This window comes from Pteropus vampyrus, unplaced genomic scaffold (genome assembly GCF_000151845.1).
Source record: "Pteropus vampyrus isolate Shadow unplaced genomic scaffold, Pvam_2.0 Scaffold357, whole genome shotgun sequence".
In the NCBI taxonomy this organism is placed as follows: domain Eukaryota; kingdom Metazoa; phylum Chordata; class Mammalia; order Chiroptera; family Pteropodidae; genus Pteropus; species Pteropus vampyrus.
Genome location: NW_011889138.1, coordinates 1,514,882 through 1,532,846, shown reverse-complemented (window position 1 = coordinate 1,532,846; position 17,965 = coordinate 1,514,882). Strand labels below are relative to the sequence as shown.

The following is a 17,965-nucleotide window of genomic DNA, read 5'->3' as shown; positions in this document are numbered from 1 at the left end:
TCTCCTTCATAGCCCATTACCTTTCCAACCCCACCCCCATTGCTTCTCTCCAGCCACATCAGCTACTTCCTCTGCCTCACCACGTCAGGCACACTTCTACCTCAAGGCCTTCGCACATGCCATTCTCATCAAGACTCATCCCTCAAATACCTACATGGCTCAATTCCTCAGACCCTCAAATGTCTGCCTGTGCCAGCCTACGAGGCGTGCTCTGACCACCCAATACAAAATGCACACATACACACACACCAGCTTCCTTCTCCCCTTCCCCTGCTTTTCCTCCACAGCACCACCACCTAAAATACTTTCATTTTATCATTGGATGACTTATGCCTCTCCCCCTAAAATGTACTGGATCTTTGCCTGTTTCATTCACTACTATATCACCAACTGGTAGAATAGGGCCTGGCAAGTAGAATATGACCAAGAATGAATGAATGAACAAATTGAATGAATGAATGAATGAATGCCCCATCTTAGAAGAAGGGTCTTACTCAGCTCCAGCCAACTGTTACCATATAGGACTGAAGAGCTCACACCATCACAGCTTCCTTTTTTTCCTGGGAAGTCAAATTCCAGATTTTTCTATGTGAATTACCCAAATTTTAAATGTTGTCAATTGACTGTTTCAAAAACACTGATGACAAGACCCAAGCTCCCCAGCTCAATATTGAGACCCATTGTCTCACCTGGCTGACCCTTCTTCCCCATCCTAAGCCACCTCCCTTCTGTCCATGTCATCCCTGGCCTGGGTCCTCTACTCCAACTAGCCACTATTCCTGAAGCCCCTCCACACCCTGAGCATGTGCCTACCCATTCCTCAGCACCCCACCCACACGGTCCTATGGTTTGGTCACTGACAGCAAAGCACAAGAGCAGCACCCCACCTCCAGCACCGAACATGGTCACTGAGTGGCAACTTCACGACTTTTATTTGTGGTGCCTGTGCTTTGTCTCAAAAATACCTTCTCCCCCTGCCCCGGAGGGTGGGCGGGGAGGGGGCAGCAAAAAATAGAAGACGTCCCTCCCTATTGCACATGGACCCTATATACAGGCCCACCTGGCCGAGGCCAGCAGGACTCTTGGCACATTCTCGGATCCCTGTTCAGGAGTGGGAGGGGTGACTGGGTGGCATCGCACGTGAGAGGGGACCTCCGGACAGCCACTCTGGTCCTAGCATTCCCTGGTCCTTGGTTCCTTACTGGTTCCACCTCCAGCACTGGTCCCCCCTCAGCAATGTCCCCCTACCTGGCTCAGCCTCCCACCTCCATCCTGACCGTGGATGGCCCCCCTTGGCTCCTGGGGACTCTGTCCTCCCCTCCCAGTCTGGAAGTCCCGAGGGGAGGTTATGGCTTCTCAGAGATTCCCCTGGGAGCCCTGTCACTCATGTTCGCGCAGGGGAAGGGGTGCGTGTGGCAGAAGCAGCTGTATAAATGCAGGTGTGGGGAAGGCCTGCCGGAGTCACTTGGAGAGTTTGCTGATGACACGGATCAGGGCTGCGTTCTCATCCTTGAGCCGCTGGTTGTCAGCCCGGAGGTTGGACAGGGCCTGTGGGATGGGATGGGGTCAAGCTGCTGGCCCTGGGCAGGCAGAGCCCACAACCCACAGTGCCTGTGCGTGTTCACCTTCAGCTCCTCCTCCAGCTCGGCCGCCTTTCGCTCCAGGGCCCTGCGCTCCTGCAATACATGGGGGAAGGTGAGGGCAAGAGACAGGAGGTCAGGGAGGGCCAGAGCTTGAGCAGGGCTGAGGAAGGTGGGGAAGTTCATAGGGCCAGGTCAGAAGGTCGGTACGGCCCCTTCATCCAGACCTGCCTCTGCTTGAAAGGCTGGGGAAACATGTGGCCCCACCCCAGCTGCCCCACTCACAAATCTCTCCAGCTCCAGAAGGGCAGGCCTCTCTGCAAAACGCTCCTGCCTCTGATGGGGACAGAAGAAGAGCAGGGGTCACAGAAATATCCAAACCGCAACGGCCAGGAAGGGGAAAGCAACAGTGAGGCGGGAAAGAAGGCAGCCTCACTGGGCAGCCCACTGCTCGACAGGCTCCGCTCATTGCCAACCTGGCCCCGCCCCAGGGCCTGCCCCATCCCTTAGGCCCTCCCCTTCAGCAGAACAGAGCCCCCTGCCCCTCCCTGCTCAGGCCCCCACCCCAGGAGTCCTTGCCCCGCCCCTTCCGGTGGCTCCTTCCTCACGAGTCCCGCACAGGGATGCCAGGGGCCACCTGCAGGCCTTCACCTGCGTGGCGCGCTCCAGCTCCACCTTGAGCTGTGCCAGCCGCAGTGTAGTCTCAGTCAGGGTCTCGCGAAGTCTCTCGTTCTCACTGCGCAGCTCTGCGTAGAGCTGGGGGCACCAGGAGGAGGGACCCAGGATCAGGCCTACCAGCTCTGCTGCTGGAGGGGAGAAGGGGCCAACTGCACCCAGGTGAGGTCAGGTTAGGCGGTGAGAGCAGGATGCGAGGGACCCGGCAGGCAGAGCCACTGACAGGGGCAGTAGGACAGGTGCGTAAAGGTGGATTTGTGGGGATGGGTAACAGCGCCCACCGTGGGGTGGGATCTCAAACCTTCCTGAAGCCTCCGTCAGGCTCTTCCGCTTCTGGATGGGGTTCTGGGTTGAGGTCCCGCTGCCTGCGAGATGAGGGGCCACCCTTGGTAGTGCTGGAGTGGAGGCAGAGCCGCTGTCACAGGGCGTGCCCCGCAGGCCTGGACAGCCCACAACCTTCCCTGCCCTCCCTGGTACCTGGATTCTGGGCTGATGTCTGCCAGTTCCGCCTCTTCCCCCTGCGGGCAGGTTGGGGTTCAGTGAATGCCCGAAGGGGAGTTTGGCCCCACTCCCGTGGCCCCTCCTAAGCCCACCCACAATTCCAGCTGCCTCCCTCACCTCTGCCGGCCCCCTCCACTCCTTGCCAACTCTGCGGTGCTCCCTGGTGGCCTGTGATCTGTGACCCTGCCCGTCAGGCGCCTCTCCTGAGGTACAAACAGGAATCAGGAATCCCCTCTATGTGGTGTCAGGGTCCCTGGGCGCAAGACCCTAGGACAACAAGAAGACAGCAGCCGGAAGGAGCGGGTGGGCTTAGGAGGATGACCTCCCAGAGACCAGACCTCACCTCTCTGGGAAGGGCCAGCAGAGTTCTCAACCCCAGGGACTTGGAGCCACCGGGGAGGATCCTGTGGGAGAGGGACATGGGGTGAGAGGAGGATGGCATCTTGTACCACCCACTGCCCAGTCACCTGACCTTCACCACCTCTCACCAGACTCTGTGGACATGACTTCTCTGGTTCTGGGGCCTTCCCTGCAGCCTTCTCTGCTTCTTTCAGGTCTGTCAGAGTCACACCCTGCAGGGAGAGGGGGCAGTCAGGGACCCTGGGCCTCAGGGCCCAGCCCCTTCAGGCCCCCAGCCACCTCCTTCAGACCCAGGAGTCTAGGCCCCAGCCTCCTCCCTCAGACCCAGAAGTCTGGGCCCCCAGCTCCTCCTCCCTCAGACCAGGGAGTCTGGGCCCCCAGCTCCTCCTCCCTCAGACCAGGGAGTCTGGGCCCCCAGCTCCTCCTCCCTCAGACCAGGGAGTCTGGGCCCCCAGCTCCTCTTCCCTCAGACCAGGAGTCCAGGCCCCCATCCCACCCCCCACACCTGCGTGGACCTCCGAGACTGGCGCATGAGACGAGAGCGAGCTTTCCGCTGGGATTCAGACTCCTCATCACGCACAGGCATCTGGTAGGACCTGAGTGAAGGACCCCAACCTCAGGAAGGGTTCCTTTGAGCCCTGTCCCCATCGGATGGCTGATACCCTTGGGAGAGGCACGTTCCTTGAGAAGACTTCAACTCCAGCAGACCCTGAGACAAACTCTCCCTCGGGAGCTCCCACCCAAAGCCCTAGGCCTTCTGGGTAATACAGTTTTCTCCCAGCTGGGGACAGAGGATTCCAAGGGGCTCTTCACCTCCGGCGGTCCCGGGAGTCCACTGCCGGCGCTGCAGGGGCCGCAGGGGCTGCAGGGACAGTTGGCTTCCCTGGGGATTCGGGCTCCGGAATCCTGGAGGGAGGAGTAGAATTATCCAAAGGGGGAGGGCTGGACCTCTCACACCCGTGTGAATTCATTCATTCAGCAAATATTACTCAAGCTCGCATTATGTGGCAGGCACCGGAGACGCAGCAGTGAGCAAAAGAAACAAATGACCACTGCCCGATGAGTCAAATCTGAGCAGAAAGGATGCAAAATAAACAATAACCAAAAAAAAGGTTAGTCGGTCACAGGATACGTCGGCAGGATAAAACACACTGGAGAAAAGAAACAGAGTGAAGACTGGAGACAGGATGGTGTGTGTGTCTGGACACTTCTGCAGTATGAGCAGGTGGTCACGGTGGGCCTCCCAGAGAAGGTGACATGAACTGAGAGGGAGCCCTGTGGGTGTGAGAGGAGGGCCTTGAGCAAAGGTCCCGGGACAGGAGTGTGCACATGTCAGAGAGGGAAGGATGGGAGCCAGGGAGAAAGGCAATAGGAGGCCAGGTCACTATAGCTTTGCAAGTTTTACCGTGAGCTCTAACTTAACATAGAAAAAAGAAAAAAAGGTAAAGTGCCAGGGAGCAGGGATCAGACTCCAGAGAACAGATAGACATGTTGAGGGTCACGCTGACAAGGTTGGAAGCCAGACCTGCCTCCCACCCTAGAGTGGCCCAGGCCTCTGGTACTCACAGGGAAGAGGGCTCCAGCACCTTCCGGGAGGGGGTAGGGGTAATTCTGGCAAGACGGGGCTCTTTGGCCTGTGGAAAGATGGGAGGAGGGGGTATTCTCCTCGACTAGTCAGGGTCTGGTCCCCTGCCCCTCACCCCACTCACCTGAGTGGAGGTCCCTTCCAGCCACGAGGAGGAAGCTGAGCGCTGCAGCCCGGCCCCAAGGGTGCCTTCAGCTCCTCGCACATCTGCGGGGCCCAAGGCACCAGCGCTCCCTGTCTTCTGGAGGCCAAAGTGCCTAGAGAAGGGGGCCTTCTCGAGAGTCTGGCAGAAGAGAAAGGTCTCAGCTATGGAGAAGGGGCCCTTTTCCCCATAGATTCCATGTGTTACCCTAGAAGGACCACAGCAAACTACAGTTTTCATCAGCCCCAGGGGCAGGTGCAGCCAGAAAAAGGTAGTTACCCTGGAGGATTCTGGAATCTATAGTCTTCACCCTATCCACCCTGACAAGAAGTTTACAGGATTCACAGTATACCCAGATTCCCAAAACTGGCATGGCCTCCGGGGCATCCAGACTCACCACAGGGCCTTCAGGGTTAGGGGGTGGCAAGGAGGATACTCCATTGAGGGTTCTAGATTCTGCAGGGGTTGGCTCTATCAGGTAAGAAGATGGGAACGGTCACAAGAATATACCAGCTGCTTCTGAGAACCAGCCCCTCCACCCTCAGATCCAGGAGTCCCAGCCCCCAGCCCCTCACCGGAGGAGCCTTCCTCTCCGTCATCATCGTCCTGGATGGGGGGTCCCCCAGACCCCCCAGGCCGGCGCTCCTTGGACAAGTCCTGGAGGGAGATCTTCTCTCGGCTGCTCAGACGACACACGGAGCTCCTGGTGAGGAAGAGAAAGGTGACGGGATCCGATCCCTGGAAGCCTCCAGCCCACGCCTCTGGGCACCTCCCATACCTTCGGTGTTTGCTGCTGGAGGACCCCTGAGGCTCCTGGGCCCTGCTCTGGGAGGCTGCCTTCTGGTTCCGAAGCTGCAGGGGAAAGGGGGCTGCTGGGGAAGGGCAGGACATGGGGGTCCCTCCTGGGTCCCATGTCCCCAACATGAAGGACCACCCTGTGCAGCTGTGCCAGACGTGGCTTCGTGGTGCTCTGACCATAGGGAGCTCAGTCCAGGGCAGCATGTAGGGTTTGTGGTCTCGTCAGGTTCTACAGATGGCCAGGCAGGATCAGCAGGAGGCACCCTTGGTCTCAGGTGCATGTGCATTATATGTCCTCACTGTCATCCTGTTCTTACTGGGCCTCTCGCTTCCTAGGCTCTGCTCTCATCCCCTACTTCCCAGCGGTGACCCTCTCAAACCTCCCTGACCCCTCACACCCGGACATAGCCCTGGCCAGACCCAGCCTTCCCCAAGCTCACGCCACAAATCCATGGCAGAGCCTAAGTCCACACCAGTTTTCCAGCAACAAAGCCTGGCCCAGTGCTAGCTGGGGGGCATCCCAGGGGTGATGAGGCCTCGCCAAAGCCTTGGCAGACCCTGTCCACATCCCGAGGTCTATCTGGACCCCAGGCCCTGCCTCCTGGGTCTGTCCACTCTGTCCTCCCCATAGTCCCCTCTGGTCTCATTCACTGGTGGGGAGCAGCACATCCCTGGGCAGTGGGCATCAGGCAGTCAGGGAGTGCAGGGGATAAGAAGCTCTCTGTCCCTGGCCTCCCAGGAGCTGACAGGAGGGGAAGGGGCCCAAGACTCACATCCTCCTGCTTCTGGGCCAGCTCTTCCAACAGGCTCAGCACCTCCTCATCAGCCAGGTCACAGGGACGCTGCCCCTATGGGGGAGGTGAAAAGGGGTGGATGGTGAAGGAGGTATAGGGCCCTCCCCACGACCCAATCCCACCAGTCCTGGGGCCCCAGGGCCTCACCGCATGAGTCAGCGAGTCCATGCCGCCACCATGCTCGGCCAGAAGGCGACAGGCATCCTCCACGCCCCAGTGGGCAGCCGCATGCAGAGGGGTCCAGCCATCCCCATCTCGGAGCTCAGGGTCATAGCCGGCCTGGAGGAGCAGCCTGGAGGCCGAAGAGGCTTGGGGTCAAGGGCCAGGACAGGGATTATGGGTCAAGAGCTGTGGCAGCCAGCCAGGCAGTGGTAACAGTACCAGCTGTGACAATGCCAAACCATCCATCCTGGGCTGGGTGATAAAAAGACCACTGTGCAGAGGCCTTCCCCACAAGTGACCCTCTGCTACAGGCTTTCATCCCACCCCTGGACCAACAGGTAGCATCGGGAAGCCTGCTCCTTGTACCCACAAGTGGGGGTGGGGACCCTAAAGCCTATGAAAAGGATGCAACTCAGAAGGGGTGGCCAGGGCAGCAGTGCCCCAGGAACCTGCGGGCTCAGTGTGCTGGTTCTCAGAGGGAGCAACACCACCCCAGGGAACACCTGGCTATCTGGAGACATTTCTGGCTGTCACAGCTGACGGCTCTGCCAACATCTAGCATGTTGCTGCCAGGAAAGCCGCTAGCCATTCTGCAGTGCAGGGGACAGCCCCACAGCAAAGGGTGACCTGGTCCAAATGCCACCAGTGCCAAGGCTCAGACCCTGGCTTAGACAGTCTTCCTCAGGTCACAGTCACCCCCTTAAACCACATGATTGGGGGGAAAGTGGGGCTATGAGTCCAGGGCAGTTCCACAAACTTGGCTTAGGGCAGCACGCCTGTCATAGTGAATTGGCCTTAGGCTGCGTCCACAGGCAACGGCAAAAGCAACGCGGGAAAAGATGGAGAGACAAGGCAGTTTACAAAGAACCTTTTTCAACAAAAGGTCCTCTGTGTGGCCCTGCTGACCTAGTCACTCACCTGCTCCCTGAGTTTCCTGGTCTCCTACCCTGCCAGGTAGGTGTCCCACCATTTCCCCAAGGGTGACCCACCTCAGGCCCATACTTGCTGTTCTCTTCCTGGTGTTTTTGGGGTGTCAAAGGTCGTAGCCAGCTGGAATTTGTTGAGGTTTGCTCGGGGAGGTGTTTCACACAGCCACTCCTTAACAGGCACACCTCTGGCCTGATCATTTAGAGTATCCCATCCTCCTTGCCACAAGGATCAACTCTAGGACAGGCAGGTGCCCAAGGTAGCCCACTGAACACTAGATCCAGGACTAGGTACTCCACTCCAGGAGTAGTTATGAGCAGCTGAGACACGAGCCTGGAGCTGTTAGGGCCCTCTTAGGTAGCACACTGGACAATCTGCCTCAGGGTGCAGCACGGAGGCAGGTAGAGATGGAGAGATTCATCTTAACTCCACATTCATACTAAAAATAAAGTATAGTGTCACAAAAGAAAAAGGGGAGAATTAAAGAGAGAGCAGGGAGCCAGAGGACAAGAACTGAAACCCATTGCTCCAAGAGAAGGGGATGGGGCAGCCAAGTGTGACAAGACCGAGGTGGGTGACAGAAAGGGGGTACACTGTAACAATTTAATCCAAACGACCTAGCCTCAAAATACGTAACACAGAAATCGATAAAACTACGAGGATGAACAGGCGAAACCCACAACCATGAGTTTTTTATCACAGCTTACAGTAACTGACAATAAGCGGATAGAAAGAAATCGCTAAGGGCAAAGAATTAGAGAGCGTGACTACAAAGCTCACCTGACAACCTGCATAGTGCAACATACCCCATGATATAATTCTTTTCCAGTTTATTTACACTGAAGTATAAAATAGAGCAAACCTCAACAAATTTCAGAAATCTAGAATTCTACAGATCCCATTCTCTGACCCCAGTGCAATTAAGCCAGGAAATGGGTAATGAAACGACTAGGAAATCCCAGATTTGGAAATTAAGGACATACTTCAAAATAACCCATGGGTCAAAGAAGAAAGACTACACATTGGAAAACATTTTAAATCGAATGAAAAGCCTATATACATCAAGACTTGTGGGAGCAGCTAAGGCTGTATTTGGAAGCAAATACACAGACTTGGATACATACATTAGGAAAAGACAGAAATGGACAAAATCCACAGGAAGGTATAAGACAATGAGAAGAAACAGACTGGCCCCACACAAAGAACAGGGGACAGGGAGTGTCGACACTGGCCCAGCTCACCTCATCACTTCAATGTAGCCTTTAGCGGCAGCCACGTGAAGAGCAGAGGCTCCTGTGCGGGGATGCCGGGCCTCGGGCATGGCGCCCCCATTCAGCCAGCACCTTGTGTCATGAAGTAGCAATTCCTCCTCAGCCCGTTTGGCTGCCTCCACATCCACACCTGGGAGAATGGGTGACAGGTGGGACTCACACCCCAAGGTACAGGAAGCACAGCTTTGCCCTGTGCCTTGCCCCGTCCCTCTCCATCTGTGTGTTCCTCTGGGACTCAGAAGGCCTGGACCAGCTTGGTGACTTCCCGGGAACCCATGCTCTGTGCAGTGCAGGGTTCCATTAGGGGTCTCTGAGTCACTGCTGGGGGCTGTGAGAATAAAGATCGCTGACTTTTCCCATTCCAACCAAAGTATCACCTTTATTGTTAAGTATAAAACCCAGTTGATTGAGCAAATCCAGTGTCTGACTACATCTAACTCTTCCTGTCGCTACCAATACAATCCTTAGCACACCTTCCTCGTGCATTTTGTCACCATGAGTAGGGTAAACTAAGCAAGAAGCCACTTAGCAGTTTCTATGTCTGTCTGCCCCAAAAGTGAGCCCTGGTCATAGCTGTGCTACCACCGAGACCAATCAACTTCTGCCTTAGTCAACTTCATTGTACCCAACTGGCTTCATGGGAAGCTGGACTGCACTTACTGATGCAAAAGGTAAGTTATGACTTGAAATTACATGAGAACAGATTTGGGATCAAAACGGCCTTGTGGAGGTGGGACTATTACCTGTGGCCTGTGACCGAGAATCTGTATTCTTTCGCCTTTTAAACTACTGAGACAAGAATCAAAAATGGTCTTTTCTAAGAAAGTTCAATCTCTCCTGGGAAGTTTTTGTCTATTATCATTTCAATTGTGAAATTCCTCACAGTTGCCAAAATGCCAGATGGAGCTGAGCTGTCCTGCACAACAACCATCAGTCACACGTGGCCACACCAAGCACTTGAATTATAGCCAGTCCGAATTGAGATGTCACAAATGTAAAACACATGCTGAAGTAAAACAAAAAAAGTGCGCGATAATTCATGAACAGTTGTTTTTAATATTGATTGAAATGTTTTGAATATACTGGGTTAAATAAAATGTTACTGAAGTTAATTTCACCTTTCTTTTCACTTTTTTAAATGCACCTGCTTGAAATTTTTCAATTACACTTGGTGCTCATGTTGGCTTTACACTGGACCACAGTGGCAAAGAACCCCATTTACCATCACCTAGCTTAAACAATTAAAATGACAAAGACACCAGAAGCCTCCTACACGTCCCTCGCTGATCTTGTCTGGCTCCCTGCGATCCCTGAGCTAAACACCATCACGAATCAGCTTTCATGAGCATGTACATCACATCCTTACCACATATAGTCAACTTCTGCCCTAAGGCTGTATGTGGGAATCCCAAAAACAGTCCCCCTGCCATCCCTGCTTGAAGACCAAATCCATCCAAGTCCAGGCTTTGCACTGGCGCCACCTGGTGCCATGGTACATGGGCACCACCTTCGGGTTTCCTGGCTTGCTGGACTGGACAGTGGCAGCTATTCCAGGAACATCTCACTGCTTAGGCCCATCTTGCGGCCCAGTCTGGGGTGGAGACTTCTGGAGAGTGCTGGGGATGCAGGGACCCACCCTCTCCCTCTCATTCTGCCTTAAAAGGAGTCACCTACATCATATCCCATTACAGGTGAAGGCACCTGACTTCAAGGAGGGGAGGGGCCAAGTTGACTGACTTGATTCAGCAACCACTGGAAGTGCTGTCTTCTTTTGCACATCCATGTGCATCCTTCTCAAATGTGCTTTTTGTGGAGATGTGCCCATGTCTATGGACAGAGCTTTTGACTGGAGCCAGCAAACTGCAGTCTGGGGGTGCAGGCCACACGTCTGGATTTTTACTTTTATTGTTGTAGTGGTAAAATAGAGATAACATAAAATTTACCAATTTTGCCATTTTCAAGTGTACAATTTGGTGGCATTTAGGACACTCACAATGCTGTGTAACCAGCATACCATCTAGTTCCTGAACCTTTTCATCTCCCCAAATAGAAACCCACACCCATTGAGCAGTCACTCCCTGTAGCCCCCAGGCCCTGGCACCCTCCATCTACTGCCTGCCACTATGGATTTGCCTATTCTTAAAGCCACTTGTGTCTGTAAATAAAGCTTTATTGGAACACAACTGGCTGCTGTCCCCACCATGGCAGCAGGCAAGGTGAGTGGTCCGCAAAACCTAAGATGCTGTGCAACCACCCCACCACCATCTCCGGAACTCTCTTTATCTTACAAAACTGAAACTCTATCCCTATTAAACAGTAACTCCCCCAGCCCTGGTCTCCACCATTCCACTTTCTGTCTCTACAAATCTGACTACTGAGTATCTCATGGGAGTGGAACCACACAGTATTTGTATTTTTTTTGTGATCGGCTTAGTTCACTGAGCATAATGTCCTCATGGTTCATCCATGTTGTAGCACGTGTCAGAGTTTCCTTCCTTTTTAGGCTGAATACTATCCCATTGTATGGACAGACGACGTTTCGTTTGTCCCTACACCTGTCAATGGACACCTGGGCTGCTTTTACCTTCTAGCTGCTGTGAACATGGGTGCACAGACTGCCTCTTTGGCCCCAGCCAGGCTGTAACGGGTTTCTGGTCCTTGTGAAGAGTCATACCTAACTCGGCCGAGCCAACTGGACCAGAGGTCCTTGTGCTGGATGAGAGGTGTGCTCTGGGTAATTGATGGAGCAAGTCTGACCCTCAGTGACGCAGTCCCCAAAAGAGGGAGACAGCAAGTGTGGCAAAGACAGCCATGCTGGAGAAAGAAAAGGAGGCCGAGCTCTTGGGGACGTCCATGCCAGTGCCGCCTTCCTTCCTGTGTCTCCAGCCTCTGTCCACTTCTGTCTTCTGTCCCGACCATGCTGTGAGCAGCTTCCAGGGATACACTGCAGCCAGCACCTGTCTGGAGGCCCAGCACGTGTGGGAATTCTCCATCTTCCAGATGTGTCCTTCAAGGGGTGGTGAGAGCACTGCTCACCTTGTAGCTGGGTGCATCTGCGATCCAGGCTCTGCTGAGGTCTTCCATGTGAAGGCAAGGATCATGTAGCCACAGCAGTAGAGGTCCCAAACCCCCTACAGAGCAGCCGAGGGTCCTCCCAGCAGTACCACTGGCCTTTGTCCTATAGCCAACCTCCCCGAACCTTGTCCTCTCCCACGGAAAAGAAACACAGGCACCTCTGAGAAGCTGATGCATGCTATGAGCAATTCCTATAGAAAAACCCAGAATGTCCAAGAGTTCGCAGGCCCTTTGGCCATTCTCAGTCACAGAAGCTGCCTCTAAGCATCACCCTGCAGACTACTTTTTATTACAAATTGAGGAAAATGCCTCCACCAAGAGCCACCTGGCCGATCCCGCTGAACAAAGTTCAAGGTTAACATCACCACAGGGCAGACAGACAACACCTGTCTCCCAGAGTGAGCACAAGTCCTGAACCAGAGGTAGGTAAGTGGTCCTGATGCTGCTGGGAGACCAACGATGTCACATCCCTGTGGGTATATGAGCCTGCTCTAGGGACACTGGCTCCTTTGTCTGCAACATATTTTCAGAATGGTTCGGGAGGAGGGAAGGAAGAAAAGAAAAGGAAAAAAAGAAAAAGAAAGAGGTAAGAGAGGGAAGAAAAGGGAGGAAGGGAGGAAAAGAGAGAAGGAAAAAAAGGGGAGTACACGCAAATGTGCTGAAGTTACAAAACTGACGAATCTACACTTTATGATTACATTTACTCAAAGCATCCCAAACTGGCAAGCACATAGAAACAGAAAGCCACAGGTTGGCTTCCTGGGGTGGGGGTGAGGGGGATCAGAGTAGTGACTAAGGATGCAGGGTTCCTTTCGGGGTGACCAAAGTCATCTGGCTCAACGTGGCGATAGGCACACAGCACTAAGTATGCTGAGAAGCACTGGACCAGACGGGCTGAGCTGTGCGGACCGCAAGCTGTCTGCACAGAGCTGCCATAGCACGGGTGAACCTCAGTGAAGACCACGTAGGCCTTGTGCTGCTGTCACAAACATGTCTAAGTCTGAAGTTTTTCAAACTACACAGTCTCAAGAGAGGAAGGAGAAGCCCCTAGCTCGGTCTTTGCTTTCCTCACTCCCCTACTTTAACCAGAGCAAGCCTCCTGGGACCCAGATGTAACCTCACAGTCCCACCAGTGCCTCCATACCTGACAAGGTTTCCACACCATCTGGGGCACTGAATCTGCCCATGCTGTCCCATGGCTGAGAATCCAGGCATCACCTCTGACACTCTGTACCTGTCCCTCGTCATTTACTTCCTCTGTGGTCCTCCACACCAGCGCTCACATCTCCCATCCCAGGCAGCGCTGCCATCATTCTCAGTCACCCACACAGCCAGGACGCCAACCCGAGAAGCCAGACCCTGGCAGCCATGCTCAAGGCCCAGGGCTCCTGTGGCAGCCCCACGGGCATCGTAAGCCCTAAGACCTGATGAAACTGTTCATGTCTCCCAACCAACCTGCCTCACATCCTCTGCTTCCAAGGCAATCAGCCTACAGCCTGTCCTATGCTATCTCACATCAACTTGTCCTAGATGGCTACTTTTAAGTTTGTGGGGGGACTGTCACAAGCCCCTAGAAGCAACACGTACTCTCCTTAGAAAAAATAACATGGCCAGATACAGAGTTTTGGGGGGTCCTGGGTTTCAGTGATCCTGAGCATAGGAAACCAGTCCCCAGGGGGACCAGGCATTCTACTCCCCTCAGCAAACAGTCCTCAGAACACCTGTGTCAGTGGTCCCACAACCTCACTCCCTGACAAGCCCCATTCAATGTCCTCAGTGACTCAGATGGTAAAATGACAATGCAAGTCAATGCCAGTCTGAGCTCTAATTCTATGCCCAGTGGAGGTACTTACACCAACTCACAGGTAAAGAAACTAAGGCTCAGAGGGAGTCAGAATCCTAGGAAGTGGAAGGCCAGCCTCTAAGCCCCGTCCCCAGCAGCACCCAGGGCCCACCTCGGCAGGCGATCTCTGCCTTCAGGAGCCCCTCCATGGCGTCAGACTCAGCCAGGTCCAGGGGCAGGTCCCCATCACTGTTGACAGCGGCAATGTTGGCCCCGTGGCTCAGCAGGTACCTGGGGGTGGAAGGTCAGGGCTGAGGAGTCTGAGCCCCGGCTCCCTGTTGGGTTCCCCCCACCATTCCCCTGCCTCACCTGGCGATGTCCAAGTAACCACAGGAGGCAGCCACGTGCAGGGGCGTCCAGCCCTCATTGTCTGCCTGGTCCACCGTGGCACCCTGCTCCACCAGGAAGCGCACCACCTCCAGGTTCTCATCGATACAGGCCTGGGGGCAGGGGCGAACTGTCAGCCCTCACCTGCTCCAGACATCACACACCCAGCAAGGCAGCACTCTAACAGGGACTATGAGACACATGGCCCAGTCGCCATGACATTCAAGGAGAAGACCACGATGGCTCTAGGACAGGCTCTGAAAGGCACGAGCTGGGCCCCTGAAGGCCCCTCCAGCTACCCAGCTGTTGGAGACACTCCTGGCTGCCCAACAGTTAGGTCAGCCAGACCTTTGGAGCTCAGTGGACACCGCACGGGGGTTCCCAGTTCCTAGCAAGTCAGAACTAGATGAGAAAAGGGGAGCTTCTCACACAGGTGTGAGAATCCTGAATGGTGCTTGTCAGATGCGACCGACCCATCCCCTTAGTCACCACCAACAGGAGGCTTCCAGGGATGAACCAAGGGAAGATGCCCCACCTCTCCGCCCTCAGACCCAGGAGACACTCTCCAGGAACTGACCAAGGCCTTCCTTGCACCCTGAGAGGAGGTGGCTGGGCCCCCAGGGCCCAAGGCTGTGGAAAGACCGGTAAAGCCAACAGATCCCTGGGACCCTGGGGTAATGAGGGTCCTGGGAAGGACCCCTACAGTGGGAGAGGAGGCTGCGTCAGTGTGTGTGCCCAGGGGGTCCACCATGCACAGGGCACTGTGCCCAGGGGTCTCTGCGGGCGTCATCCCCACTCCTCTCACTCTCAGGGTTCTGTCTGACAGAGGAAGAATTAAAGATCCACACACAAAAACCCCAGAGTGCACGCAAACACCAGGGGTGCTGGGTCTGAGGGAGGTGGGTGGCCCTGGACTCCTGGGTCCTCAGGGTAAATTAACCCCCCAACCCCCTCACCTCTCCAAACCGCCCATCTAGGGGGAGCCACAAGGGCCAAGAGCATGAAGTCATGGAAATTCAGTCTGCGAGAGGGGGGCCACGCGGCCCTGGGAACAGGATGAACTCTGGGCTCCGTTTATTTCCACCCAGTCGTCATGGCGACGGGGGAGGGGGGCAAGGAGGGAGATGAGCCTTTCCCTTTCAAGGACCTGGCCCTGCACAGGCATCCATGTGAAAGATGCCTGAGGCCTGGGCACCAGGGATTCAAGAATCCAGGCCCGGCTCCTCCTCCCTCAGACCCGGGAGTCCAGGCCCCCAGCCTCCTCCCTTTTCAGACCTAAGAATCCTGGCTCCCAGTACCTCCTACTAAATCCCGACCCCAGACCCCTAGCCAGGAATTCACAAGGCAGTCTCGGGGAAGGACTGCCTCCTCAGGTGGTTGCCAAACTGGCCTGAGGTGGGAACCGAGGTTTGAGAACTCCTAGGGACACAAGCAGGGTAGGGGGCTGATGCCTGGGGACCAGTCCAGGAATACTCAGAACGTAACAGACAGCCCAGGTGGAAAAATCAGAATGCACAGCCCCGGGGCTCCCTCAGATGGAGAGAGACAGCCCCGTCTACCTGGGGCTGGGGGCTGTGGTGGCCCTGGGACTTTCAATACTAAAACCAGGTCAGTGTTGGGGCAAACCAGCACGAGCTAGTCACCCCACACCAACACCTGACCCACACCTAACTCCCCCACTGGTTGGCACTGTGACCTCGGGTGAGAACGTCCCTCCCTGAACCTTGGGTGCCTAATTCTGCGGGCCCCCTCAGAGCCCCAGCAGTGAGTTTACCAAGTGCAGGCCTGCAATGGGAGCGGGCTCCCACGTGAAAGGCAGCCTGCCAGGCAAGGCTGGAGCAGCCTTTTGCAGGGTCCACGTGAAGGGGGATGCTGGGTAACAGGGCTTGGCCTGAAGAGCAGGGCCCCTTAGGGAAGGTCCAGGAGAGCCAGGGGGTGGGGATGGTGGTGGAGAAAGAGGAACACTGAAGCCTGAGAACCTTCTCCTGGGCTGGCCTATCTTTGAGACCTTACAAGGCCTCAGGGAAGCAGGACCTCCTCTGGGTGAAAGAAAATGCCCCAAATGGCACAAGGGCCTCTGCCTGGGACAGAAAAAGTGGGGAGGAGCAGCACTTACACCAGGGACAGCTACTCCCCCAGCTGACGGCCTAGGGTGCTTCCTGAGGGAGCTCTCCACACACAACTGTCCTCCATCAGCGCCCTGCTTGGGAGGGCCTGATGACTGCCCCACTTCACAGATAAGAAAACTGAGGCACAGAGAGAAAAGCTGCTAATTCAAGGCTGAGGAGCTGCGATGAGAACCCCAGGCTATTCTATTTTCCTGTGTGGCTCCTCTTCCTGGGCACTGAGAAGTGGGCCTATGCAATCACCTCCATTGCCCCACCCCCCTGCCAGCCCCGCTCCTTCCGGGGTCCTCTCTTGGGTGCTAAGAAGTGGGCCACTGCAAGCACTCCTATCACCCCATCCCCTGCTAGCTCGTCCTTCTGAGGTCCTCTTCCTGGGCGCTGAGTGGGCTTCTGCAAGCACCCCCATCACCTCACCCCTGCCAGTCTCTCCTTCTGGGGTCCTCTCTTGCTCCACCAGGAACCAAACCCTAGGGGTTCTGGCAGGGAAGAAAGGGCTGGGACTGGATCAATACTAGCAGACTAGGAGAGAGATGGCCTCAAGGATGGGGTAAGGGACAGAGGCTCTTCTGTGGCCAGTCCTGTCGGGTGGTTCCATGATGGGGAAGAGATAGATGAAAGCATCCAGAACCAGTGAGGACCCTGAGCGTAACGTGGTTCTGGGACGCAGAGACATTGAAGGCAGCAACCAAGGTGTCTTGGAAAAGCACAGGGGCCCAGTCTGTAGAGGACAGAACCAACAGGGTTCTAGAACTCTTGGGAAAGTGACATGCCAGAAGACTAGGAGAGGTCGCACCGTCTGTGGGAAGGAGAAGCTCCCCAAATCCACAGGAAGAGAGGGGATCCGGGCAGAGAAAGCAAGATGACCAGAGGGTGGAGGGGTGGCTCAAAGCTGGGAAGAGGCGGCTGCTCTGAGGTTCCCAGAGAAAGGGTGATGAAGCAGGCCTAGCCATGGGAAGGAGGGACAGGGAAGGAGAAAGATGCCTGCAGGAGAAACATCGGTGGAAGAAGGCATATGGTGGGAGGCAAGAGGAGGCAAAGGTCCCAGAAGGAGAATTAGGAGAGCTTGGGGTGGAGTGGATGGGGCACCTTAGATGAGGGAAGCACCCACTTCAAGGGTACAGAGCCTCGAAGCCACAGTGAACCTGCAGGAAAGAGTACCCTTAGATGGCAACAGATGGCACAGACCAAGGTGGAGAAGGGGGAACCTTCAAGAAGTGGCATGGAAAGATCTGGGCCTACCCAAGAGCTGGACCAGGCCAGAGACCAGGAGAGGAGGGCGCACAGGCCCAGGAAACAGGATGCTCCTCAGGGAGTGGTACCTGCCTGGAAGAAGGGGACAACAGTGAGCCAAAAGGGGGTACCAGCATTGCCAGAAGAGGTGGCAGGGTGGAGGTGGCACCAACAAGACTAGAAGACGGTGCTCAAGATCTGGCGAGGACAGCGCCAAGTGACAAAACCAGGGCCAGCGAGATGGACCAGACTGAGGCCGTCAGCAATGGCTGGGGTCCAGGGAGAGGGGAGCGCGGGGTGGCAAAAACTAGGGCCAGTTCGAGTGGCTCAGGACTGGAAGAGGGGAGCTCGAGGTGGGTGGGATGGGAAAGGGGACTCGGACAGGGGGTCAGCATAGGATGGCAAGGGCCGGGGCCGGAATCGCCGCTGCAACGGTGACTCTGGACTGGGGAAAGAGGTGGCGCAGACCGAGGGCGGACAAGGTCCCGGGAGGGGCGGGGGCGCTGACCTGGTGCAGGGCGCTGATGCCGTCGGCGTTGGTCGAGTCGAGCACGGCGCGGGCGGGCGAC

General features: G+C 55.7%; 1 protein-coding gene across 1 annotated transcript; it reads right to left on the bottom strand.

Moving 5' to 3' along the window:
* Positions 1-908: 908 nt before the first annotated feature.
* Positions 909-17,964, bottom strand: PPP1R12C (protein phosphatase 1 regulatory subunit 12C; the record flags this gene model as incomplete). Its single annotated transcript, XM_011379323.2, has 22 exons — positions 909-1,548; positions 1,626-1,676; positions 1,866-1,916; positions 2,232-2,336; positions 2,557-2,650; positions 2,733-2,773; positions 2,874-2,959; positions 3,100-3,160; positions 3,245-3,328; positions 3,622-3,712; positions 3,930-4,022; positions 4,683-4,750; positions 4,826-4,984; positions 5,241-5,314; positions 5,419-5,546; positions 5,622-5,695; positions 6,415-6,489; positions 6,583-6,727; positions 8,766-8,925; positions 13,826-13,944; positions 14,023-14,153; positions 17,905-17,964. Coding segments are annotated over 22 exons (2,037 nt in total), but the record flags the coding sequence as incomplete, so codon positions are not given.
* Between the last annotated feature and the right edge of the window lies 1 nt (position 17,965).